At 38.3% G+C, this 27,510-nt stretch overlaps 1 protein-coding gene and 1 pseudogene across 3 annotated transcripts in view; one reads left to right on the forward strand and one right to left on the reverse strand.

Moving 5' to 3' along the window:
- The first annotated feature begins 1,306 nt into the window (after positions 1-1,306).
- SCY2 (SecY protein transport family protein) overlaps positions 1,307-27,510 on the forward strand; it is a 36,280-nt gene continuing 10,076 nt past the window's right edge. Inside the window, exons 1-10 of one of the 3 annotated variants that reach the window (XM_077362055.1) lie at positions 1,307-1,499; positions 2,864-3,397; positions 4,382-4,473; positions 12,543-12,622; positions 12,747-12,836; positions 15,429-15,520; positions 21,774-21,857; positions 24,103-24,244; positions 24,805-24,921; positions 25,371-25,500. In XM_077362055.1, coding sequence (XP_077218170.1) covers positions 1,427-1,499; positions 2,864-3,397; positions 4,382-4,473; positions 12,543-12,622; positions 12,747-12,836; positions 15,429-15,520; positions 21,774-21,857; positions 24,103-24,244; positions 24,805-24,921; positions 25,371-25,500 — 1,434 coding nt within the window. In that variant the 5' untranslated portion in view covers positions 1,307-1,426. Of the gene's footprint in view, positions 1,500-2,863; positions 3,398-4,381; positions 4,474-12,542; positions 12,623-12,746; positions 12,837-15,428; positions 15,521-21,773; positions 21,858-24,102; positions 24,245-24,804; positions 24,922-25,370; positions 25,562-27,510 lie in introns of all 3 variants that reach the window. The other 2 variants (XM_077362056.1, XM_077362057.1) reach the window with 2 other exon arrangements.
- LOC143853146 (DNA (cytosine-5)-methyltransferase DRM2-like) lies at positions 4,924-5,899 on the reverse strand (annotated as a pseudogene).

A 27,510-nucleotide genomic window follows, 5' to 3' on the forward strand; every position in this document is an offset into this window, starting at 1 on the left:
ACCCGCATCGACCTGACCCGAAAATAGCCTGGGTTGGGTTCAGGTTTCTCGGGTTTCGGGTTGAGCCAGGTTGAGCATCCAAAAGCCCGCATGAATCTCGGGTCGAGCCGGGTTTGAAGGGGCCTGACCCGACCCGACTTGAGTTACATAAGTTATAGTATGTATTTTTTTTCCTATTGTTAGTTAAAAGTTAAAAGTGAAAACCCACGCACGCACTGTTATAGTATGTGAGTGTAATTTCTGCTTCTATGAGTTGAGTTGATTCAAGTGTTTGATTGTAATTACATCATTGTTTGATTCAAGTGCAATGTGAGTGGAATTACATCATTGTTTGATTCAAGTGTAATGTGAGTGTAATTTCTGCTTCTATGAGTTGAGTTGCCTTGCCAAACAAGAGTTTTCCTTAAAAAATTGCGTCAACGTGAAAAAACATGACCCGACCCGAGATTTATCATGGGTACGTAGGGCCGGGTTTGGGAATCGTGGGTTTTTCAAAAAAAAACTCGACCCGGACCCGAGATATTTCTCGGGTAGGGTTGGGTTCTCCAAAACCCGACCCGCCCGACCCGAGTTGCAGCCCTAATCACCTCAATGAAAACAATTGTATCAATATATTAGAAAATAATTTTCTATATTATTCAAGAGATATTTAAGAAAGTCAAAGTACACCGAACCAGGTCAGGTTTCTAATTTTTTTCTTTAAACCTGTTCCTACCCAATATTGAGCCGAGTTTTCCAGTTTAAAACCCAACCCTACCCAAGACCCATAATTTCTAAACCCGACCCATGTTTATTTTTGGGTCGCGTCGATGCAGGCCAGGTTTATCCGACCCAAGTTGCAGCCCTAGAATCTAACACTCCTCTGATAGTCATTAAGGCATTGGAGGGTAAGATTGCAATCTTAAAACAACATCGATGAAAAGATCCCATATTTTTTTACGGGAAATGTTATCAGCACTACTGAATTTTGATGAAGGCACTCCTCACTTTATTAAAAGTAAGGTATGGCCCTCAGCATAGGATGATCCAAACCGTCCATTAGATGGGCCACAGCCTAAATAGGTTGTGCCTCGAAAATCATTTCCATAGGTTGATCCTAACCGTCCGATCTGAATGTTAGAGGGTTTATCCTAACCGTCTATGTATCGGATTGCTAGGATCAACCTATGGAAATGATTTTTGGGGCACAACCTATTTAGGCTGTGGCCCATCTAATGGACGGTTTGGATCATCTTATGGTGCGGGCGATACCGTACTTTTAATAAAGTGAGGAGTGCCCTCATCAAAATACAGTAGTGCTGAAAGAACCTGCTTCTAGAGAATAGAAGCAGGCCTGTGGCTGAGCATTTTCTCCCGCCTCCTCGTTGGTTCTGGAAAACAGCTGCTATACCTACTCAAACTATTTCGTTTTCTTGCGATTTTCCCCATGGAAGCAACGTCCTTCAGCCCTAGAAATCTCACTCTTCATCTTCTTCCCAAGAAATCCCCAAAAAATCGAGGTGGGTTTTCCTCTATCTCTCTCTTTCCTCCCTCCTCTATTGCAATTCCCTACTCTTACGTCTCCCAAACTTTTCTAGGGTTTGATACATATGTGGGTCTTTGGATATTTCTTTCAGAGGGTTATTATTATTCACTTATAATGAAACTGGGTTTGCAATCTTCAGCTTGTTTACATCTCAATTATTTCTTCATTCTTATCTTGACATATTTTATTTATTTAATTTTTTTTTTTTGGGTTTTGTTTCTCAGATTGTTTGCATTTTTTTCGTTCCCATGATGTTTCCTCTCTTTTTTTTTTCCTCTTGAACAAAATGACCCAAAAATCATGCTTTTATTTTGGGAATTTCTTCTTTTTTCTCTTGAAATCCAGACTTTTAACTTCCCATTACTGTTTCATAATCTTTCACTCAATTATGGTCTTGTTATAGGTTAAGTCGAACATTCATACACTCTGGGTGTTGATTGGTTCTAAACTTGCAAGCTATTTATGCTCTGTAAGAAATCACTTGTGATCAAGTTCTCAAATATTGTTATCAGTCTATGTATTGGGCATTGCCCAAACTGATATCCAGGTGTATTACCTGGTACAGCATAGGTCTATTTTTAAAACATAATTTTATTCTTTAACATAAATGAAGTGCGAACATCCACCATCCCTACAGCTATGCTCCAGCAACATAAGCACTGGCGTTAATTAGAGAAACGTATTTTAATATGATTGTAGAAGTGCAAAAATACATAAAGAACACAAAATTTAACATCCGGCATGAGTCGCCTTGTGTTTGGAAGGTTACTTTGTCCATTCATCATAATGCTGTAGTCTTTTGTGTTTCTTATTGTTTTGCTTAGTTTTTCTGTTTTTTTATGGTTCCTTTTAAAGTCATAAAAGGGTCCTGTTACTTCAACAGAACTCTACCTTGTGTTTGTATTTCTTGAAAGCATCATTTCTCCGTGTTTGTGCATTTGTTCATAAGTAATGCCTTGAAGAATCTTAGTGAACTTGCTTCCCATATAATTTCAAATATTTGGAATTTACATGTGTATATATTATTCAGAATTTGAAAATGGTCACTACATCTGTATATATAATCCAGGATTGAAAATGGTGACTACTAGCTTCTTACAGGTAGTTCCTCACTGTAATTCTAACGACACAGAATGTTATCAATTATCATTTGTTTTGTGTCTTAATACTCTTTGAAGCATTAGATTAAAATAAAGGGTTGATTGTCTCTATATGTAATCTGGAATACAGTTGGATAATTCTACTGACACTAATGTTATCAATTACCATTGTTTTGTATCTTAACCCTAATTGAAGCATTAGATGGAAAATAATGGGTTGACCTGTCTCTATCTGTAGTCTGGAATACAGTTAGACTGGCTGAACATAATCTCCGATACAGTCATCAATTTTATGCTGCAAGCTGCTTTATCCTAACGGACCATCCATTCGGGTCCCACAGAAAGCATTCCAGACTGTTAACCAGGTGCTCTTCATCCAACTTAAACCGGAGGTTTTCCATTTGTTGTTCAGATCAGCTCCGAAGTGACTATCTGGAGGATGAGGCCATGCCTTTGCAAGCTTCTAATTCTGAAATTACTCCACTGATACGAGAAGGTGGAACAAATCCGCAAGATTCACATGATATCAGTGACTTTAGAACATTGGAAACCAGACCGAAAAGTTTCAAAAATAGATTCTTAACTTTTGTTCGGCTGGGATCTGTGGTTAATGGTGCTGCTGAATCTTTTTTCAAGAGTGAAATAAGGCGAAGGTTATTTGTGACAGCTGTGTTAATCCTTGTTAGTCGTATTGGCTATTTTATACCATTACCTGGGTTTGATAGGCGGTTGATACCTCAAGATTACCTTAGCTTTGTTTCTGGATCTGTAGGTAAGTACTTGTTATCAGTTTCATCAGGTTCCAGTTTAAAGCTTCTTCAATTAATTATTTGCATTTCATATTTTGCATGCAATCTCTTGATTTCATTCCATAGAAGTTTGATGCAATAAAAAAAAATGCTTTCTTCCTTTTTTGTGAATGGACTGGCCTAAGGCTAGGGTTTGAAACTGATTTGGAGTGAACTCATTCTACCCCTTGTTTGTTGGGCAAACATCCTTTATATATATGTGTGCATGCGTGTGTGTGTGTAAACTCGAGTAGCAGTTTTAAGTTAACTATGTCTACCTATCTGTGTCGTTTTCAACCTTTATCTTGGGTTTCACAAGTGAGCACTGGTGAACATTGTAAGGTTACAGCATAAGTCACACTGTTGTTGGATTTTCCATGAATTTGCATTTCCTTTCTCTGTTAATTGGCTGTCGCGCTATATTTCATGGACTACTCGTCGCTTTTGAGTTAGTGGTTTTGTTTATATTTTGTTATCAACACTGCATAGACAGTAATACCAAAGTAAAAAGCATACAGGAATGTAGATCATATTCTCCATTAGCAAACAATGCCGGATTTTTAGCTGTTCCAATTGATTCTTATTGTCTAGAGAAAAGGACTGCCCTCCTTGCTCTGCATTTTTTATTCTGAATGATCAGACTTGGTGATTAGATGACTGGACAAGGAATATCCTCCTTAGAGATTCTTATTTAGTTGTTGATAACTAGGAATGATCCTAGCAGATTCCTAGTTTGATGAATTTCCCACATCTAAGGTATATTCTAGCAAAATATTGAACACAGTATATCCATTTTTATGAAATATATATATATATAAGCCTTTCGGTAGGCTTACTGCCGTTATTTTGTACATTTGTTTTAGATCTACCTTGTAGTAATTGCAGAAATCTGCTTCTTACACTAAGATGGAAAATACGCAAGTCCTTTGCACTCAAAACATTGCAATTTATTCATTCTTTATCTTTAGCAGATGAGCTTGGCGATTTTTCAGCGGAGCTTAAGCTGTCACTTTTCCAGCTTGGGATCAGTCCTCAGATAGCAGCATCAATTCTTATGCAGGTTTTCCACATTATACCCATTCTGGCCACTTCTATATTTATGCTTTACCAATTAGATAATTTAGAGTTTAATCCACTTACTATGTGATTTCCACAACTTATCTGTGAATATGTTTATGTATTTAGATTTATGCCTCGACCCCGAACTTAACCCGAGGAACCATTTACTCAACCCGAACCTGACCTAGTTCCAGCTGATGAGGTTCAACCCGACCCAAGCCGAGGAGCCCTTTTTTCCAACCCTAACCCGACCCGACCCGAGTTTGTAAGGTTACTAAAAAATAAAAAGAAACAATTGATAAAAAAATGTTGGGTTTCACTCGGGTCGGGTTGCCCAAGCCCTCAACCCGAACTCAACTCGGGCTGCTGAAGTTGCTTTACATCGGCTAGGCAATCCACTGAAGACAGTTGTTTCTCCTCAACTCTTCGCGCGAACTTCCCTCAAACACAATTACATGGGTTTCAGAATACTATTCTTCACAATATCTATAATGCGGAAATACTCAAAGAAGAGAGTAGAATCTTTACAATTGATTCCATCTCTGCTCACCCTATTGCTGCAGGGATTCTCACCAATAATCAAATTGAAACCCCCATATATATTGATCATTTGCTCCAGTCTAGCATGATTCAGTTGTTCTACATGTTCAATCTCTATCAAATTTCCCTGTTGATTTGTCCATTCCCACCAACATCGAACAATGTTTCTATTAATATCTCAACTGAAACAACTGTCTTCAGTGGAATGCCTAGCCGATGTAAAGCAACTTCACAGCCCCAATACCAGAGAAAAGTGATAAAACATTGATCCCATTAGGGAACATGTATTTCAAGACAGAGAGGTGGTAGGCCACAGTGCCAACCTGAAAAGAATTGTTCAATGATTTATACCTCTTTGCCGAACTGATTCCACTATCTCTTGTATGGTTCTTTGGGAACCCAAGTAGCATCTCAATCTCATCAGGCTCAAGAGGTGCGACCTTGTGCGTGCCAAACCAAATTTCATTTTCGGCACATTTTAAGGACATACTCTTGGATATATTATGGTGGCGGATCATCTGAACCGGCAAGGACATCCCGTATACTCTTTACTACTTTAGAACTCGTAATGCAAGTTTGTAAGCAATTCGGCTGCTTTCTTAGGTCCCACACAGGCGACCATTTTCTTGTCAATGGAAATGCTTCATGTATTGTACGTGGGGGAGTGGCTGAAGTTGAAATCTGTTGTGAATGGGAAGGTTGTGAATGTAGCCTCTTTTTCTTTTAGCAGCACATAAATGCTTTGAGTCGACAAACTCTGACTCAATATCATACTAGTGGCGTGATAATGTTTCCCAAACACCTTTTGGAGCACGGGCCACGTTTTCATAGTAGAAATAAGGCTGCCCAATGGCTGCTTCTGGAAACGTCCTTTCAATTCTAACCATTGTCAGTTCTAACCATTGGCTCATTCGGGACCAAAACCAATCATATGGGTTGAAATTTTTACTCTTAAGGGCATGCCATCCTCATCCATGAAAATATTCTTCTGTGAATGAATGTTTCTTCCAGAACTCCCTTCTCCATACCGTTTCTTCCTTTGCTTGACGGTTCGTTCACTTGTGTTCTCGATGAAGGAAAAGAAATTGTGCTGGGAAGCCTTTCCTGAGGCTGTTCACTTGCTTAGAAACCCAGAGAAAGCGACAGAAAGCATGCAAAAAACTAGAAATAAAGCTGTTCAGTTGCATAGAAACCCAAGGAAACTAAATATAAATATGATGAAGGTCCTTCCAGGCCTCATCTGGAACAAATTTCATAATGTAACATACATTAGTTATGGCCCACAAGTGGGCCCAAAATAAGTTTGCTACATATCCGTCTAAAATATGAACACCTTAGCTGCAATCCCCACACCAATGGCCAACACAAAAAACCATCGAATAGTGTAATTGGAGGCCTCGGGAACCCCAGAGATGTGGATGTCCTCTTTGCGATCTTCACGCTTGTCTTCAAAGTGCTCTTCATAGCGTTCGTCAGAGTGGGGAATAAAGCCCTCTGCACTAATGCATTCAACATACGCATTGAAGGCTGCTTCTGCCTCCTCCCTTGTGCCATAGGAACGATAAGATGCTCCACTAAAGCCGTTGACTTGAAGGTGACAGTGTGCCCAACTGTTAAATATGCCTACCTGTCTTCCTTTGAAAACCACATAAAATTTCACCTTGGCCATTACCTGTTACCCATAGGAGTGTCTTTTAAACAGGAAGAATATGTAAAATGCTACGAGAGATACTAAGGAAGATACATGAAGAATGAAATATAAAGGATCTAATGTGTACAATTGGCAAACAAAGATCATCTACATCCACATCCACCAAATTCACGGCCTATTGGTATACGGACAATTGGCAAACAAAGATCTAATGTGTGTAAAGGATCTAATGTGTAAAATTGGCAAATAAATATAAAAGATCATCTACATCCACCAAAATTCAGCAAACAAAGAATAAGGCAGTAATAATAAGCAGTGCATATGGGTTTGTATTCATAAAGAAAGACTCAATTCATATACGAACTCAACCATAAAAACTTTTGGATACACGGCCTATTGGTATACGAACAGTTCCAACAGATGGATATGCGAACTCAACCATATAGTTCCAAATCCAACAGATGGATATACGAAATCAACCAACAGTTCCAACAGTTCTAACACTTAGAATAGTTTCAACAGTTGGATATCGGTGAGAGATGCATTTACAACAGTTCCAACTGATTCATTTACAACAGTTCTAACTGATTCGTTTACGACAGTTCCAACAGGTCTAACTGATGCATTTACAACTGTTCCAACTGATGCACTTACAACAGTTCCAACAGTTCCAACTTATATTTAGAAAAACTCAGTCCAAATATAAGTTATTGAACCAACATCTAAATATAAGTTGGAACTGTTGTAAATGCATCAGTTGGAACCAACATAAGTTCCAACATCTAAATATAAATGCATCAGTGGGAACCAATATAAGTTACAGAACCAACATCTAAATATAAGTTGAACTGTTGTAAATGCATCAGTTGGAACTGTTGGAATTGTTGTAAATGCATCAGTTGGAACTGTTGTAAATGCATCTCTCACTGATATCCAACTGTTGGAACTATTGTAAATGTATCAGTTCGAACTGTTGTAAACGCATTAGTTGGAACTGTTGTAAGTGTATCAGTTGGAACTGTTGTAAATGCATCTCTCACTGATATCCAACTGTTGGAACTGTTGGTTGATTTCGTATATCCATCTGTTGGATTTGAAACTATATGGTTGAGTTCGTATATCCATCTGCTGGAACTGTTCGTATATCCAACTATTGGAACTGTTCGTATACCAATAGGCCGTGTATCCAAAAAAAATTTATGGTTGAGTTCGCATATGAACTGAGTCTTCTTTATGAATACAAACCCACGTGCACTGCCTTATTGTTTGTTTGCTGAATTTAGGGGGATGCAGATGATCTTTTTTTTTATTCAATTTAGCATGGGTAATGGATTGGTTTGCCAATTGTACACATTGGATCCTTCATATTTTATTCTTCATGTATCTTCCTTAGTATCTCTCGTAGCATTTTACATGTTATTCCTGTTTAAAAGACACTCCTATTGGGTAGCAGATAATGGCGAAGGTGAAATTTTATGTAGTTTTCAAAGGAAGATAGGTAGGCATATTTGACAGTTGGGCATACTGTCACCTTCAAGTCAACAGCTTTAGTGGAGCATCTTATCGTTCCTATGGCACGAGGGAGGAGGCAGAAGTAGCCTTAAATGCGTATGTTGAATGCATTAGTATAGAGGGTTATTCCCCACTCTGACGAACGCCATGAAGAGTACTTTGAAGACAAGCGTGAAGATCGCAGAGAGGACATCCACATCCCTGGGGTTCCCGAGGCCTCCAATTGCACTATTCCATGGTTTTTTGTGTTGGCCATTGGTGTGGGGATTGCAGCTAAGGTGTTCATATTTTAGATGGATATGTGACAAACTTATTTTGGGCCCACTTGTGGGCCATAACTAATGTATGTTTCTTATGAAATTTGTTCCAGATGAGCCCTGAAAGGACCGTTATCATATTTATTTTTAGTTTCACTGGTTTCTATGCAATTGAACAACTTTATTTCCAGTTTCCTGCATGCTTTCAATCGCTTTCTCTGGGTTTCTGGGCAAGTGAACAGCCACAGGAAAGGCTTCCCAGGACAGTTTCTTTTCCTTTCTTTCATCGAAAAAACAAGTGAACAAACCCTTTTAGAAGAAATTGGAATGCGCTACTTGAGAGAAAACGGAATTTACACTTATTCTTTTCTCATTTCCACGTCAAATATTACCATTTCTCGGGAATGCAACATATTACTATTTCTCGGGAATGCTACAGAACAACGCTTTTTTCAATTTCTCAGGAAAAAAAAGCGATAGTTTCATTTCTTTTCACCCTTCCGGAAAGCAAGTGAACATACCCCTAGAGGAACCATCGTACATATAACTCTGGTCATCCTGTAAATATACACAAAAAAATAAAAAATCAATCAATCACCAAGGTTATTAATTACGGTCAGTCAGCAGAATGAGTAAAACTCAATTCCCAAGTTTGATATTTCCTCTAAAGACAAAGTTTCATCTTCCATCGTTCTTTTTTTGTGGACAAGCTAGGGTGAAGCGGACCCCGATTATATTTTTAAACAGATAAATGAGGCATTACAACCTAAAGAAAACCACACCACTACTTTCACCTTGAATAATAGCCATAAGTTTAGGAGGAATTGTAGATAGCATATTAGGAGGTGGGCTAATTGTGATGCGGATCGCCTCGTTCATGCAGGAATTGACAGGTCGAGATTGGAGATTTTTGACGCGTTGCTCTCTTGATTTTCTTCTTTGATTTTGTTATGATATGTAGTTTCGTTGCTTTTCTTGTTATATTGACCATCTCGGATGCGTTTCCCCTTTCATTAATAAATTTATTTATCATTCAATATATATATATATATATATATGTGTGTGTGTGTGTGTGTGAATAGGGATATTTTATCCCACACCCTTGCATTAATATTGACACCCCCTAGTTTGTCATTTTGTGACATCTTAAGGGCTGGGGTGTAATAGCATTCCAAGCAAGAACATCCAATTAAGGCATTTGTTCGCACTTTAAACAGCTCACACACAATTTTTTTCCTGTTCAGTTTAGAATACACATCGATACCATGATCGAGTCCTTTTCTAATAATGTCATGGTGAATTAAAGCACTCTCTTCCAAGTTCCGCTTATGCCTTCAAAACAAAAGTATTTATCTAGTTCTACTCCTTACTCTGGTATGCGAGAGCAGATTTCAGATTTTTGCATGAACGAAGGTAATGGTAGTCATGATAAAAAGCTGGTTTGTTCAAGGGTGATGCGGTAATTTCAGCTGCTGCAATTGAATGAATGGGTCGATTTATGTACTTAATCATTGTTAAGAGCTGCATTCGATATGCTGTCCCCATAGCGGTCGATGTCCTGTTTCACCTTCTTGGTGAGATACGAGTGTTTTTAATGCGTTATAATAGTTGGAGAAAGTGTTGTTGTTGCCGGAGAATGATTGAAGCCAGATCTTTATTCCAAACCCTAGTCATTTTAGGGTTAGAGACGTCATTTTGAAAAAAAACTCAGAGAAAGTATTCCCCTCTTTCGTGTTCCCATCGATAACTTCTCCAGCTGCAATTGATGTACTTTCCACCTCCTCGGTAGCATCTGAGACATACCGGATTTTCTTTCCGAGAAGTATTAAAAAAGACAAGAAGAATTAACAGGGTAGGGAGGGAGGGATAAACAGCACTTGCAATGTGCTGAGGCGTTTATTACCGCCCCAGCCCTTAATATGTTGTAAAATACCAAACTAAGATGTGCCGTTATAGGTAAGTGGGCATGGGAATATCACACATACACAGATATATATATATATATATATATATATATATATATATATAACATTTCCTACACACTTGTGTAGGTAAGTTACCTACACACTACCTTAAAATACAGTGGGGGCCCACATTGTTTGGGTGATCCAAACAATTCATTTGAATGGTCCTCACATAGATAGGGTGTCCACAAAAAATCAGATCCATAGGATCATCCTAACCATTCAAACTACGGAGGCAAAAAATGGACTAATTTGTGAAGGTTTATACACGTCCATTTTACCTCCACAAATCGTAGGGTTGGGATGATCCTATGGATCTGATTTTTTGTGGACACCCTATCTATGTGAGGACCATTCAAATGAATTGTTTGGATCACCCAAACAATGTGGGCCCCCACTGTATTTTAAGGTAGTGTGTAGGTAACTTACCTACACAAGTGTGTAGGAAATGTTCTCTCTCTCTCTCTCTATATATATATATATATATATATATGAGAAAACGGTTCCTACACATATGTGTAGAGAGTTCTCTACACTAGCTTAAAATACAGTGGGGACCCACATTGTTTGGGTGATCCAAGCCATCCATTTTAAAGGCCCTCACATAGATAGAGTGTCTACAAAAAATCAGATCCATAGGATCATCCCAACCCTACGATTTGTGGAGGTAAAATGGATGTCTTTAAACCTTCACAAATTAGTCTATTTTTTGCCTCCACAGTTCGAATGGTTAGGATGATCCTATGGATCTGATTTTTTGTGGACACCCTATCTATGTGAGGGCCTTAAAAATGAATGGTTTGGATCACCCAAATAATGTGGCCCCCACTGTATTTTAAGCTAGTGTGTAGATAACTTATCTACACATATGTGTAGGAACCGTTCTCTCTCTCTCTCTCTCTCTCTATATATATATATATATATATATATATATATATATAGAGAGAGAGAGAGAGAGAGAGAGAGAGAGAGAGAGAGAGAGAGAGAATGCTAAAATAACTACAAATAGCATGAATTGGTGGAGTTTAAGGTATTGTGGCTAACATCATGGTAGCGGTACTTGGTGGTGGGTCAAGTGGCGACGTTCTGAAGTGAGCTGGAGAGTTGATGGTCCTCTTTTATCTGAGACCAATAACCAATCGACAAAGATCTTTGAAACTAGGAACAGTTGCAGCCCTCTGCTATATCAACTGTAACACTGTGATCAAAATCATTATCTTCAATACCTTCTGCTTAAAATCTTTATCTGTTGACTCGTTGCTTCGAGGGCTTTTTCTTTTCATTTTTTCTTTTGACTAGTAAAATGGGAATCAAGAAATGAGAGTGATTTGGAGAAAATGATGGACATGAACACGCCAATTTGGGAGGCTATCTTATGACTTATCAGAAGCAGCAGGGATCACATGTTGTGCCCAATGCTGTATTTCATAATCTGATTTGACATGTGAAAAAGTGATGCTGTAGAGAAAGTTGCAAATTCCTGTGTATTCAACGCTAAAGCAAAACTGACATATTTTTCATGGCTTAAAAGGAAGGCCTAAGATCTGTGTACATCCTGCTTTAAGAAAATAAGGTACAGATAAATCTGATATGGAAGCTTAATCACCCACAGGACTAACTGCTAAATAATTTAGTGTTGAATAGATGGCTTTAAACACCTCAATGGAGAAATTTCCATTCTTATTAGTGCGTTGTCACTTCTTTGGATGCTAACCTGCAGTTAGTGGGGCATTTACTTTGGAATTCTCATTTACTATCGGTTCGCTTTATGTGCCTGTCCTGTTCTAGTTTTTCTCAATTTGAAAATTTTGTCATGGTGTTCGAGCTTGTGTGGATGACTGGAATTGTACCTCATGGCATGTCTGTTATATGGCTCTAAAATCATTGCCGAGTACCTTTTGTTTCTGAAATTTCCTAATAGTTTCTTGTTGTACATGCTTCATGGATCAGTTTAAGCAACCTAGCCGCACACTTATGATTTCTTTTTTATTAACCAGAAGAACTAAATGCTCTGAAGCTGTAACTTTTGATTTTTATACTTGTACATATTCTTATGCTTCCTCTAACCTCCATGCTTATATTATCCCTTTCCTGGGTTTTTCTTACATTCAAATAATATGCTATAATTTATCAATCCTGTGCATAGGTACTTTGTCATGTTGTTCCTTCCTTAGTGAAGCTGCGGAAAGAAGGCTTAGATGGACATGAGAAGATTAAGGGATATATGTGTGTCTAGTTATTCATCTCAAGCAGTGAGGCAGTCCTTGTTCTACATTTATATGCCATCCTGAATTTGCGAGCCATCAATTTGAAGAATGCAAATCGTTTGGTATTTATTTCTTAATTTCAGATGGTGGATCTCGCTTGGGTTCGCAATGCTTGAGGCTGTGATCCTTGCTATTTATTCACTTCCTTATTCAATCTATGCAGCTAGTCACAGGTATGAACAGTTTTAACTTTACTTTTTATCTAGATTATCCTAAGCTTTTATGCATTTGGTTGAAAACAAATCTGGGGTATGAATGCCTAACTAGATTACTGGCCATCCGTGTCCAACATGTTTGGTTCTTCACGAGAAGCCTTACGGACGTCGCATAATATGAAATGGTCAGCAGAATTGTTTTATATTATTTTTCCCCTTGCTTACATTGGCTAGAAGATGGTCCCCGTCACCTGAGATGAATACATAAGGAGTTCACGCTTCCCAAAAGTTGCTTTTAGCACCATATTGTGTTTGTTCAGCTCCAGCATCAGAAGACTTTATGCAGCCACGTTGATGAGGGACCGTCCACAACAAGAAGACCATCAACACAAGAACCATCGATTCAAAGTGGCTTTTTTATATTTTATTTTATTTTGTATATTATATTTAATTAAGTCTTTGTAAGCTTGTATTAACATGTTGTAACAATTAGAGGTTGTCAAGTGTCTATCTCTCAAACATATTAGAGTGATTCTAGTATTTTTTAATTTTTTTTGGAGATCTTAAAGATTCTAGTATATTTATCTCTTGTGATTTTTTTATTAAGGCATTTATTTCTTGCAATTTTCCTTCTATTTACTGTGATTGAATATGCATTTCTTTTTCATAAATCTTTCTTTTTCTTCTATCTTTCCCTCATTCCTTTCGATCTTCATTTTTCCATTTTTCTTCATCTAGTGTTGCTAAAACTCTAATCTAGATCCTACGACCAGTTCCTAGAAGTTTGAACTTATCCTCCACCCCCTCCCCCTTTTCCTTGGTTAAACTCCATGCTATCCATTTGATCAAATCCTAGTTCTCTAAATTCATAGTCCTAAAACCTGGAACTTTCCAATCCCTTTTATGAACTCATTCAGCATCAGTTTGGTATCAGAGCTATGGTGAGTATATTGTCTTACGGAAGTGGGATTACTATGAAAGAAATCACAAAGGATGATATTTGTTCAAAAGAATGAAACATTGTTTCTGTTTCAGCGATAACTCTGACCTTTCGTTTTTAGATAAGTATGACTCTTTTCTAGCTTGATTGTGTGACTCCATCAAGAACCTATCTAGATTGGTGAGATGCTCTCATGTTGATTTAATTTGAGTTATGTTGGTGCGACTGTGCAAGATAGAAGGATCTCTGAGGAATGGATGAGTCATTACTCGAAGGTATCTATAGAAGATATATTAAGTTTCTTCTTTCAACGGTGTTGAGTTCTTTCAAGTGGGGGAGTATGATGGGGGACCCTCCACAACAAGAAGGCAGCCAAGAGAAGAACTATCAATTCAAAGTGACATTTTTTAATTATTTTAGTCTTTGTATTTAATTTGTTAAAGTATAAAAGATAAATAACGCCTTTCTCCAAGAGCTTAAGCTTTTGGAGAAGTTGGTAAGTTAACATGGTATCAAAGCCAAAGGTCTCGAGTTCAAACCTCCTGGATAGCAAAAATCCACATGCGATGGTCAGCCCAAAGTGGGGACCACATGTGCCACGAGTTTGCCAAGTGGGCCACACGTGTGGGGGAGTGTTAAAGTATAAAAGAGAAATAACGCCTTTCTCCAAGAGCTTAAGCTTTTGGAGAAGTTGGCAAGTTAACATAATTAAATCTTTATAAGCTTGTATTGATGTGTTGTGATATTTAGAGGGTGTCATGTGTCTATTTCCTCGGTACTCCCACATCGTGATCTTTGCTAACCTGCTCCTGTTCTTGAATCTGGTCCTGTTCTCATTCTCTTTTTGCAGTCAAGGGCTGGGTTTCTTCTCTGCTGCTTGTGTTTGTATAGAAGTGGGTTTAGTATTCAATAAATTGGCAACTCAAAAGTGTTTCTCTGAGATCATTCTTTATGAGAAACTTCTCTTTAGTGCTGCTTTTTTTGGTATTCTATCCTTTACATTTCCTGCTTTTAGTTAATCAAGTTTTACTTGATGAAAAGGAAAACAAACTGACTTTTGAGTGAATGAACTATCAATACTCAAAAGGAACTTGTTATGCTGCTTTTTTTTTTTTTGCTATTCTATTCTCTACATTTCCATCTTTTGGTTAAACAATTTTTACTTGTTGAAAAGGAAAATAAACAGACTTTTGAGTGAATGAACTATCAATACTCAAAAGCAACTTGTTTTGTCAACGTGCACTATATGCTATGAATAACAATTATTTAAAATTAGAAATTATGCTTCATCTATTCCAGTCCTTTTCCCGAGGGCTTTATTAATGTTCCATTGTATCAGTGATACTCGTTATTTGGTCATGGTGTGTTCAATACTTAATGCTCCATTGTATCAGTGATACTTTTCTCTGTGAGATGTTGGTTTTACATGGGAATCATTATTTGCTTGTAGTGTGTTCAATATTTTTGAACATTATGCCTCCAGTGAACTTTTATTTGCTAATTTTTGTATGAACTTAGTAGGTTAGCACATGGTAATCACAATGATGAATGTCCTTGGCTAAATCTATTAAAAAAACTGTGTTTAATTTTCATTTTGTATCTGTTGCAAATGCCCCTTCACATGTTTGAGGTACTTCACCATCGGTCAGCATTTTTTTTATCCTTTTCAGATTCAGGCATGTGATGGTTACAAGTCTTTTTTTGGTTTCTGGTGCGATGACTATGACATGGATCTGTGATAAAATATCAGAATCGGGATTTGGTACTATTCTATATACCTTGTTTTTTTCGTATGATTTTTTATTCTCAGTTTGTTTTATTTTATGTTGATCTGGTGTTGGCCTTTTAATTTCACTTGCTGATCATTATTTGTGTTGTCAGGCACACTTTTGTATTACTTGTTTACTTCACTTTTCTTTCTTTAGTGACCTCTTCTCTGTGTCCTTCCACTGTTTCTTCATTTTTTTATCACTCCAGCTTAGTACACACTGTTAACAAGCTCCATATTTTTCTTGTATGGATTTTTTAATGAGGAAATCCATTGACTTGTAGTTTTTTTAATGAGATTGGACCAAGATAATGCATTTCTTATAAGACAAGATGTCGTATGGAATGGTTCAATGATTCTGATTCAATCCAATCAATCCCATGCTGGCAAATCATATGGGATTGAATATGATTGCAGTGATTAAGAATGAATTCCTTATCACCATCCAGTATGTGTATCTACGCTGTAGCCCTTGCGTAATCTGTGTATAGAAAGAAGAAACACTTACTGTACATTCTAATACATAATGGCCTAAACACATCCTGTCAAACTGATGTGGAAGCATCAACATGCATTAGTTTGTGATGCCATGGCCCACAAGATTGGCATGCGTGGTAGCTAGGGTTGCAACTCGGATTGGGCGGGTCAGGTTTTCCATAACCCTACGCTACCCAAGAAATTATCTCGTGTCGGGTCTCTTTTTTTTAAAAAATTGACAATGTCATTGATACTATGAAGATTACATTGGGGACCAGGGGTCCCTACTTGCATTACATAGAATCAATTAAGGGTGGCTAGGTGCATGCTCCTAGACCAGTAAAAAGCCAAAAAATGATCTTCTGGGTCAACCACTACAACGAGTTCTACACTTCCATGCGCTGCCTGTCGAATACCTATTTCACTTCCCTTTTGAATTCTTCATCTACTGCCGCAGCTGAAAATGCCTTCACCATTCCCCCTTCATTTCCTTTACATTTCACAATGGTCTCATTTGAAAGTGCCATATTTGTGGACCCCATCAAATCATAGCTGTGACCTGCCACGTCACTCAGACTGCTCTACCACTTTCTAGCCGGCTAATTCAAATTTTAAAAATCCCGCTCAAAGGCCTAAAGCTATTGTGCGCCTCTAACCGTGCACGATAGCCAATTCATCGAATTCGATCATCAGCGGCCTCCACCTTGCGCCACCGCCCGTTCCGGGGGATCCCCCATTAAGCCACGAAGCCAAAAACCCTAATCTAACCCTAGAGACCACCATTTTTTACCCTAACTTCCCCTTCAGCTTCACCAGAACCTAAAATCCTAATCCTACCCTTATTTTCACCTAATCCTAGAGCCCACCATTGTTCACTCTAATCCTACCATTCTAGCCCCAACCTTGCACCTCTTTCAAACCCCATCTTTACCCTCCGCATCCAACCTCTTCCTTTTTTCCCCCGAATACGGCCACCTTTTTTCACTCCTGCCACGTCCACCACTTTCGACAACTCATCAGCCCACTTTCTCCATCCATCCACCCAACCCAGATCCGATCCTTTCCCCAATAAATCCAACCCACTCGGACCCAGATCCGGCCATTTCGCACCTCCAGCCATCATTGCTGCATCCCTTGCGAGATCTGCCCAACTCCGGGCATCATCCGACCACTAACACCTCCCTTGCCCATCAAGGGAGAGAAAGGGAAAGATCAAAAAATAGGAAAGATAGATCTAAGAGAAAGAGAGACCAGAGAGGAAGAAAGAGTGGGGAGTAGAAAAAGCAGAAAGAGAGAGAACAGGAAGAGATCAGAAAAGTGAAAGAAAAAAAGATAGGGGGAGAAAGATATATCAGGAAAGGAGAGAGGGAGATCGATTGAAGAGAGAAAGATCAGCGAGAGATGGGGGAGAAAAAGAAGAGAGACGAGAGAGAAAGTGAGACGAGAGAGAGAGAGAGAGAGAGAGAGAGAGAGAGAGAGAGAGAGAGAGAGAGAGACGGGAGAGACGAAATAGGGAAGAAAACGCCTCCCTCCCTAGGGTTTCCATCGACCTAGGGAGGGAGCTCCGAAATCGCCTAAAAAATCACCTCCTTTTCACTTGGGGAGCTCCGAAATCGCCTCGAATGGGGATCCGAGTCGGGTCTTTTTGGGAAAACCCAAGATTCATAAACCCAACCCACCCAAGATAGTTTCTCAGGTTGGGTCAGGTCACGTCGGGTTTTTAATGTTTAGCTTAATATAGTGATTAATTTCAAAGATTGTGGAAAACAAAAAATCTTCACACCAGAAATCTCTAAATTTAAGTTGTCAAGTGCATAAATTTAAGAAGGAAACTACTTTTTTAAATCACAAACATGATCACCTTAGTGAAAACAATTTATGAATATACTTGAATATAATTTGGCATGTTATTTAAGAACATCATAGCATACCTACAAGAGTCGGTTGGGTTTCAAGTTTCGGGTTTTTTTCTTTAAACCCGACCTATAAATTATCTATATTCCTGTCCACGGGCTATTCTGTAAATGATCTGGTTCAGTGCGTGAACCATTCACCGTACCCATTCTACCTACTTAAGGTCAACAACCCAAGTGACCGAGATAAGCCATCCCAACTTGTTATGGAGGCAGGTTTGATGCTGGTTGTGTCGTGGAAGAGAAGTCTAGTCTCAACCCCAACCAGGAATGTTTTAGGTCTGCAAAGAACTGGAATGTCATATCTCCTTGCCCCTCAGGGTCTATGAATCCATGGGCATGACGATTCCTACGATGCTGCCTAGAAAGGAACATGTGTCAAAAGTTAATAAGCACATCACACATTTCCATACAATACCCAATTGATGTCATGAAACGAAATTCTTTATAAATGTCAATGAATTCAATACACAAATGACTTGCTTTTAGTGCATACACACTAACAAATGGAAGCATTTGACTCCAAGCAGACCCATATATCTCATCACACCAGCCATTTTTACCCAATGTGGTTAGTCATTAGAACACTCTCTCTCTCTCTCTCTCTCTCTCTCTCTCTCTCTCTCTCTCTCTCTCTCTCTCTCTCTCTCTCTCTCTCTCTCTCTCACACACACACACACACACACACACACACACACACACACACACATAATATAGGGATTTGCTAGGGACCATCGCAGAAGGCATTTTGCGGTTGGGCTGTTGCATGTGAGAGCAGCCACATAGGCTCAGACCTTATCCATTTAATTTATCTGAGGTGGCTGCTCTCACATGCAACAGCCCAGGCGTGAAATGCCTTCTGCGATGGTCCCTAGCAAATCCCTAATAGCTTATATGAGCTCGAGTGCCACAAACACATGGGTCCCAGATTTTTTAGGGTGATCCAAATCATTCATTTGGAAGGCCCTCTCATGGATAGGGTGTGTACCAAAACTCAGATCCATAGGATCATCCTAACCCATCCAAAAGTGGAGGGAAAAAATGGGCAGACACTGTTTGTCCACAAATATGCCCATTTTTTCCCTCTACTTTTGGAGGGGTTAGGATGATCCATAGGATCTGATTTTTTGTGGACACCCTATCTAGGTAAGGTCCTTTCAAATGAATAGTTTGGATCACCACAAAAATGTGGGACTAACCCATCCAAAAGTGGAGGGAAAAAATGGGCAGACACTATTTGTCCACAAATCTGCCCATTTTTCCCTCTACTTTTGGAGGGGTTAGGATGATCCATAGTATCTGATTTTTTGTGGACACCCTACCTAGGTAAGGGCCTTTCAAATGAATAGTTTGGATCACCACAAAAATGTGGGTCCACCCTGTTTGTGCACTCGAGCGCATAAACAGTTTTCCCTATATATATATATATATATATAGAGGAAAAGGATTGTATGCTCGACCGTACCTAAAGTTAGGTACGGTAGAGTGCCAAATCACATGGGTCCCACATTTTTGGTGAGCATCTAAACTATTCATTTGCAAGGCCCCATCATAGATAGGGTGCATACCAAAAATCAGCTCCATAGGATGATCCTAACCCATCCATTTGTGGAGGCCAAAATGGACAGACAGTGTTTGTCCACAAATCTGCCCATTTTGGCCTCCAGTTTTGGAGGGGTTAGGATGATTCAATGGTGCTGATTTTTGGTATGCATCCTATCTATGATGGGGCCTTGCAAATGAATGGTTTAGATGCCCACCAAAAATGGGGGACCCATGTTTTCTCATATATATATATATATATGAGAAAACATTTCCTACACACTTGTGTAGGTAAGTTACCTACGCATTACCTTAAAATACAGTGGGGGCCCACATTGTTTGGGTGATCCAAACAATTCATTTGAATGGTCCTCACATAGATAGGGTGTCCACAAAAAATCAGATCCATAGGATCATCCCAACCCTACGAATTGTGGAGGTAAAATGGACGTGTATAAACCTTCACAAATTAGTCCATTTTTTGCCTCCATAGTTTGAATGGTTAGGATGATCCTATGGATCTGGTTTTTTGTGGACACCCTATCTATGTGAGGACCATTCAAATGAATTGTTTGGATCACGCAAACAATGTGGGCCCCCACTGTATTTTAAGGTAGTGCGTAGGTAACTTACCTACACAAGTGTGTAGGAAATGTTCTCTCTCTCTCTCTCTCTCTCTCTCTCTCTCTCTCTCTATATATATATATATATATATATATATATATATATATATATATATATATATATATATATATATATATAAGGGAAACGTTTTTTGCGCGATACCTCAGATAACTTATCTGAGAAAGAGCTCAAAAAATCATGTGGGCCCACATTGTTTGGATGATCCAAAGCATTCATTTGATAAACCCTTACATAGATAGGGTGTGCCCAAAAAATCAGCTCCATAGGATCATCCTAACCGTTCGATTTTTGGAGGTTAAAAATGGACAGATTTGTGGAGGTTTATACCCATCCACTTTAACCTCCACAAATATAAGGGTTAGGATAATCCTGTGGAGCAGATTTTTTGTGCACACTCTATCTATCTTTGGGCTATCCAAATGAATGCTTTGGATCATCCAAACAATGTGGGCCCATATGTTTTTTGAGCTCTAGCTCAGATAACTTATCTGAGGTATCGTGCAGAAAACATTTCCCTATATATATATATATAGTTTGGATCACCACATTTTTCTGGTGATCCAAACTATTCATTTGAAAGGCCCTTACCTAGGTAGGGTGTCCACAAAAAATTAGATCCTATGGATCATCCTAACCCCTCCAAAAGTAGAGGGAAAATGGGCAGATTTGTTGACAAACAGTGTCTGCCCATTTTTCCCTCCATTTTTGGATGGGTTAGTCCTGCATTTTTTGTTATATATATAGGGAGATGATCCCCCCCCCCCCCCCCCCCCCCCCCGCTGTAGGATTATGCGCCCCCCTTTTAACGTGGTTTGACCTCAAAAGGCATTAAAGTCTGCCCACAGTTCCGTTAAAAGGGGCGTGGGGTGGGGGCTGGAAAAATCATCTCCCTATATATATTGTGCTGCTAATAGAAGCATTTAACTCCAAGCGAAGCTGTTATCTCGTCATGTCTGCCATTTTTACCCCATGTGGTTAGAGTCCTTAGACTCCTTAGCTTCTGTATAGTTTTATATCCGAGCTCAGAGTTATTCATAAATAGCGGATGACACTGTGCTCTAAGAGTGCAACAAGTCCTGCTTTACATCAACAGACAGAACATATATAGGTAGATTGATATTACAGAGTGGAAGCATTCTAGTACTGCATGACTAGTGCTAGAATTATTGTTGCATTGTTTTGTTATTAATCCGTTGACATCTTCTCGGGGGTGGATCATTTGATCGGATGGTTTACAAATTTGCAGTTCTCTTTATCTTATTGATGCCTTGAATGGTGGTTTGGTCATTAGGCCATTCTTATGCATGTAGTTGACCCTGCACGTAAGATTGCAAATTAATTCCTGTCCATGGTAGTGGACCTCACACTCTGGTCTAACTGAAGGTTTACATTGTTAATTTATGCGTTAAGTATTGACTCTAGTTCTTAAGCTTTAGTCGTGATGGACATGGTGTTTTCTCAACTGTAGGTAGCTCCTGTATGTGTTTTGTGTAGGTAATTGTCATGTTTGAAGACCAGATTTCCTCTTTGTCATACATCTGTAAACATTGTATTTATTCGCATTAAATGGTGTAATATATTGCCTTTTCACTCTATATATTTGTTGAAGCCTTATGCTTTTGTAGACCCCACTCTTGACGTTATTCTAATTAATTTCATACATGTCCCAGGTCAAGGGTCATCTCTAATTATATGCGTAGGAATATTGACTGGTTACACAGACACTTTGTACAAGATGTTGTCTCAGCTATCCGGTAGGTGACTGTTTAAATTAAGAACTGTACATAATATCTTTTTTTAATCATAAGAACTGTACAAATTATCAATTTTGCATTTTCATTGGGGGAAATGATATCAACCCCCCCTCCTCCTTAACGTTATCTGTTAACTTCAAAGGTAAGGAAAGACGTTAAAGGGGGTGAATTTATCCTCAAGGAGTGAACCATGCTCACGGAAATCATTAGGGGTGGGGGGGGGGGGGGGGGGCGGATTTTTATCCGTCAAAGGGCGGGAAAATATCATTCCCCTTTCATTGGTTCCGTTGCCTAATGCTGGAGATGGAGATAAGCAATATTTCTTTTACATGTTATCTTTCAGAATGTTCAAAAAGATATCCTGCATTACATTCACAGGAATATTTAAGTCATGTGTGCCGTGCAATATCTTGAAATCTGATTTTCCCCTTCTGCTAGATGATGAACCTAATTGGTAGGATACCAAAGCCCAAAGTGACAAAAAAGGGGTTGAGATTGCCCAGAAGAAACTAAACTGTGAGATAAAAGCCTACTCTAATGGGAAACCATGCCCAACTAATTCCAAACAGCTTCAAGTAGTGTATCATTCTCTGAGAAAAAGCCTGCTATTAGGAGTCACTCTTCAGCCACCAAATAACTCTTTAACCTTGTTAGGGAATGACTAACGGCAAACAACTTCAAGTAGTGCTACATCCCCTGCATCATAGGATACAGGACAAATAGGTGATGGTGTTCTATTCTGCTCTTTTGCACTTATTAATTTTATCTGACTTAATAATTTGATATCTCATTCACTATAATCTTCTTGGATTGTCTCATATGCTCCTGTAACTGGGAGGCCCTATTTATTATTTGATGCAAATGAGCAGAAGAGAATATTCTGGCTTTAGAGTCGACTTGTCACATCCACTCTAAAAGTCCTGTCTCTGTATGGTTCTCTACTTGTTGTTTTGTTGTGTCCATTAGGGTGCTTATGAAGTAGTTATATAGTTCTCCAATTATAGCTTCCTGGACAGGCTGTCTATAAATGGAACACTTACTATTTTCTGTTGACAGTGTTTACACAACTGGCATTAAATGTGGTCTTCTATCTGATGATTGGCTTAGTTGAGTTGAGTTGAGTATCTGATGATTGGCCTCATTTTTTCACATTCCAAACGCTAAACCAAACAGATTCTTGTGCTGCGGACTTTGTATGTGAGTGTATTAAAACAAGGTAGTGTCAATATCACTAGCCTACCTTGTTTAAAAAATTATTAAAAATATGATATTTTATTTGTTCATTTTCTTTTCAAAAAATATAGCAGGGCCTACCTTGTTTGAAGATCCAAACCGTTCATTTGAATACCTCTGACATAAATAGGGTGGCTCTTAAAAATTATCTCCAAAGGATGATTTCAACCCTCCAATCTATAGTGTGTTTATATTGTGCTGTCCTTCTACATATCAGAGGGCTAGGTCATCTTTTGGAGTTGATTCCTGGGGCCCACCTTATTTTCTCTGTGTCCATACAAATAAATTAAGGGGAATGATATCCCCCGACCTGACGGACGTTATTTGTTAAGTTTTAAAGGCAAAGAAAAATGTTAAAGTGGGTGAATTTATCCTCAAGCAGTGAACCATTGTCACAGAAACCGTTGGGGGTGGGGGGATATCATTTCCCTAAATTAACTGTTTGGATCTTCGAACAAAGTAGGCTCCACTATATATTTATTTTTGAAAAATATGCTCAAATACACACGAACATGATATAAAAACTCTGTTAAGAAAATACATGATGCATTAAATGCGGTCTTCTATCTGATGATTTGCTCAGTTGAGTTGAGTTCAGTATCTGATGATTGGCCTCATTTTTTCACATTCCAAACGCTAAACCCGACAGATTCTTGTGCTGCGGACTTTGTATGTGAGTGTGTGTATGATATGTTTTCCATAATTGTCGAGGCTCAGTGTATTAATTTGGCAGAAGTTTAAAAAATGACTGTTTATTTGTTTGTGTGTGACCAGAACTTCTCTCACTGTTATGTAATATGTGTAATATCTTATTGGTACTACAACCTGCCTAATTTTCTGTGTCGTTCATTTTCCAATTGCATCTATTCTTCATTATAGTTTTTTTTTTTTTTTTTGAAAGATAATTCTTCATTGCAGTATTATATAACTAAGTTACTGGCTGACTCTATAAGTTGCCAGTTGTTATGAACATGACTTGTTTCTTTTACTATATCTATGAGTTGTATTGCAGGAAAATCTGTGAGTTGGTGGCCATATACTGTTGGAGTATTAGGCGTTTTCACTGTAGTTACTATGTGGGCAGTGCTAGTTACGGAGGGTTGCAGGAAGATTAAATTGCAGTATTATGCTTTTAAACTTGCGTCTGCTGCAAGGTCAGATACCCACCATTGATTTCCTAAGTTTAGTATCTTGTTGGTGTCACTTTGACAAGATAAATTGTTAGCTGCAAGAACTGAGAGTTTTCACTTTGTATGAGGTTTAATTCATGATATTGTGTGTACTTATTATTTGCTATCTATGTTTTCTTTGCAAATGTTGCGTAAGTTAAATCCATTGCAGCATCATGCCATTAGAAGTGGTCGAAAGACTCGAAGCTTATGATTGAGGGTATTTTAATCATTACGACCTCTCGTATATATGACTTGTAACATGTTCTTAAGTTGATTCAATGAAATTGGGTTGAGACCATACAGAATCTCTTTTTCCTGTCCTATTTTTTTGTCTCACCATATTCTAGGTTGATTTTAGATGGTATCAGAGAGAGATGATATTTGCATATTGTTTTCCATGAAATCTAAAATTGTCCTTTATTTCACATTCTGTTACCTTGAATGCATTATATATTCTGCTGGTATAATATTCAATGCTTCTTGAAATGTTCTATGCTTGTGCTGACGATTGTCATTCTTTCCTTTTTTTTTGTTTTGGATAGAGAAGATTCCCCAATTACCGAGGTGGAGCCCTATATTCCTTTCAACATTAATCCTGCAGGAATGCAGCCTGTCCTCACCACCACCTATCTCTTGGCTTTTCCTAGCATTCTGGCAAGGTTATTTTTTGCTTACAGTTTTTGAGTGGTTTATAACTCTTAAAGTATAAATGATTAAATAACGCCTTCTCCAACAGCTTAAGCTTTTGGAGTAATTGGTTTCACATGGTATCAGAGCAAATTGGGTTGAAAACTCCTTGATATTAAAAATCCACATGTAATTGCCAACCCAAAAGAGGGGTCACATGTGCCAAGTGTAGGCCAACCCTAAAAAGAGGGGCCACACGTGAGGGGGAGTGTTAAAGTATAAAAGATTAAATAACTCCTCCTCCAACGGCTTAAGCTTTTGGTGTAATTGTTTGTTTCACAATAACATTTATGTTGTCCTACCATTCCAAAAAATAATAATTATGTTGTCCTAAATGTTAACCTATTTCCTTAGACCAAGTTTTTCTTATATTGCCTTCAAAATACAATTTCAACTTCTAATATGGAGCATTTATTGGCAGTGTTCTTGGTTCGCCATTTTGGGAACATGTGAAGGAGATATTAAACCCTGAGACTTCTGTTGGTGCAAAGCCATGGGTTTTCTATTTGATCTATGCATTTCTTGTCTTTCTATTCAATATAATTGACATTGTAAGTATCTTCCAAGCCTAGTATTTATTAATTTCAGAAAAGACTGTTATCTTGATGACCAAACTGAACCATAGTTACCCGGTTGGGAAACGGATACGTGAAACGAAACGTGAAACGGAAAATTTAAAACGCATGAAAAAAATTTAAGGGGAAACGAGAAACGATAGAAAAACGCATGTGAAACGTGTTGGGAAACGCAAGGGAAACGCGAGTGAAACGTATATGAAACCTAAGGGAAACGCGAGTGAAACATATATGAAACCTAAGGGAAACGTGAGTGAAATGTACATGAAACCTAAGGGAAACGCAAGTGAAATGTTATGGTAACACAGATTAATAGATGAAAATGCTTGTACTAGAATCTAGAATATAATATATCTAATTCTAAGTTCTAAGTCTAACATAAGCAAATCAAATACAATTCGAAATTTCAGACTTTAAAGTGATAAATCATAAATATGCTTTTCAATTTTCATATCATATCAATTATACAAGAAAAGTATAAAACATTAAGCGAGTTAAAGTACCTTTGTTGAAGCAAGAAGTGGTACTTCATAGCTTTGTTTGGTACTCCAATAGTCCAATGACCTCTCAAGGAAATCCACATCATGGCTACCTGACTTCAATACCTTTGTTGAAGCAAGAAAAAATAGAAAATGTAAGCTTATGCTATCAGAAGTGGTACCCAAAAAGTATAATTCACACTAGTAGTTGTTGTTGTAGAAGTAAAAGTGTAGAACATAGTTCTATATCAAACTTAAGTACCCAAAAAATACAAGTCATCATGAAATAGTCAGATTAAGTCATAAGTCATAACACATTTAATTAAGTACATGCCCCAAAAGTCCAAAACTAGCCAAAATATCCAAAAAACTCTTTATGTAAATTTTCTTTTCCCCTTTGTATGTGAAGGTTCAACTCTAGATGAACCCCTTCTGCCTCGGCCTCTTATTCCACGCCTCCCACCATGAACAAAATCTGGAATGCCTTGCTGTCTAGTGAATCGTGCAGGCAAAGGCGCATCACAAGGTGACGAAGATGTAGTCGCCGTGTCAAGCATAGTGAGTGAAGGGCAATGATGGTTGTGGGGGTCGTATTGCAACTGGTTGTGGCTGCAATGGTGGAAGTGGAACATCCGATGTAACAGGTTGTAAAGGGTCATCAAGATTTTCCCATCGCATATCCTCCATCCTAACCGCAGAGTCATCAATCAAGGGGATCTTAGGATTTATATCCCACTTGCGGTGTGGTCCGTCTTTATAACTTCCAGTCAACCTATTAAAGATTAAAAATAATGGAAATATGTAAATAATTGTAACAAAGTAACAAACAATTATAAAAATATGAATTAACAAAACAAGAAAATACCTCGAAAGCAATCTCAAGTTTGAATGGATATAAACCAATGTATCTGCATGAGCTGCATTCATTCTATTCCTTTTGACGTTAAGGATGTAGCTATATGTGCTCTATGCCTTCTCAGCTGATGATGTGGTAATGCTCTGAGAAAGAACTCTGATAGCCAAAGTTCTTAACTCAGGAATATCGCCTCCATGAAACCTCCACCACTCAAGTATACTCATCTTTGGATTTCTAGCTTCTCTTGATGCAAGGGGTGAACCAAACCTTCCTTTCTTTGTAACAAATCTAACAAATTGTTCTCTAAGGAGATCCCTCAATTCCAGATCCCCCCCTGCCATTTTTTCCATTCCTTTCATGGCATCATCAACAACTTCATTATCTTGATCTCACAAAGTTGACATAAAATTATATTAAAAAACTAAATTCATATGCTATCACTTTAAAAAAAATAAGTAACCAAAAGTAAAAATAATTTATAAGGACAATCAAAACTTCAAAATTAAACATTGTACCTGGAGTCACCCGTTTAAATCCACCTGGTGCAGGTAGCTTCAAATATTCCGAGTCATAATACTTAGGTGTCAAGGCATATGCTAGAGAATGAAGCTTGACATTCATCATCTTTCCCCATCTTGTGAAAACAAATTG

This window comes from Tasmannia lanceolata, unplaced genomic scaffold (genome assembly GCF_043159265.1).
Source record: "Tasmannia lanceolata isolate RefF3 unplaced genomic scaffold, GAP_Taslan_0.1 ptg000019l, whole genome shotgun sequence".
Taxonomy (NCBI): domain Eukaryota; kingdom Viridiplantae; phylum Streptophyta; class Magnoliopsida; order Canellales; family Winteraceae; genus Tasmannia; species Tasmannia lanceolata.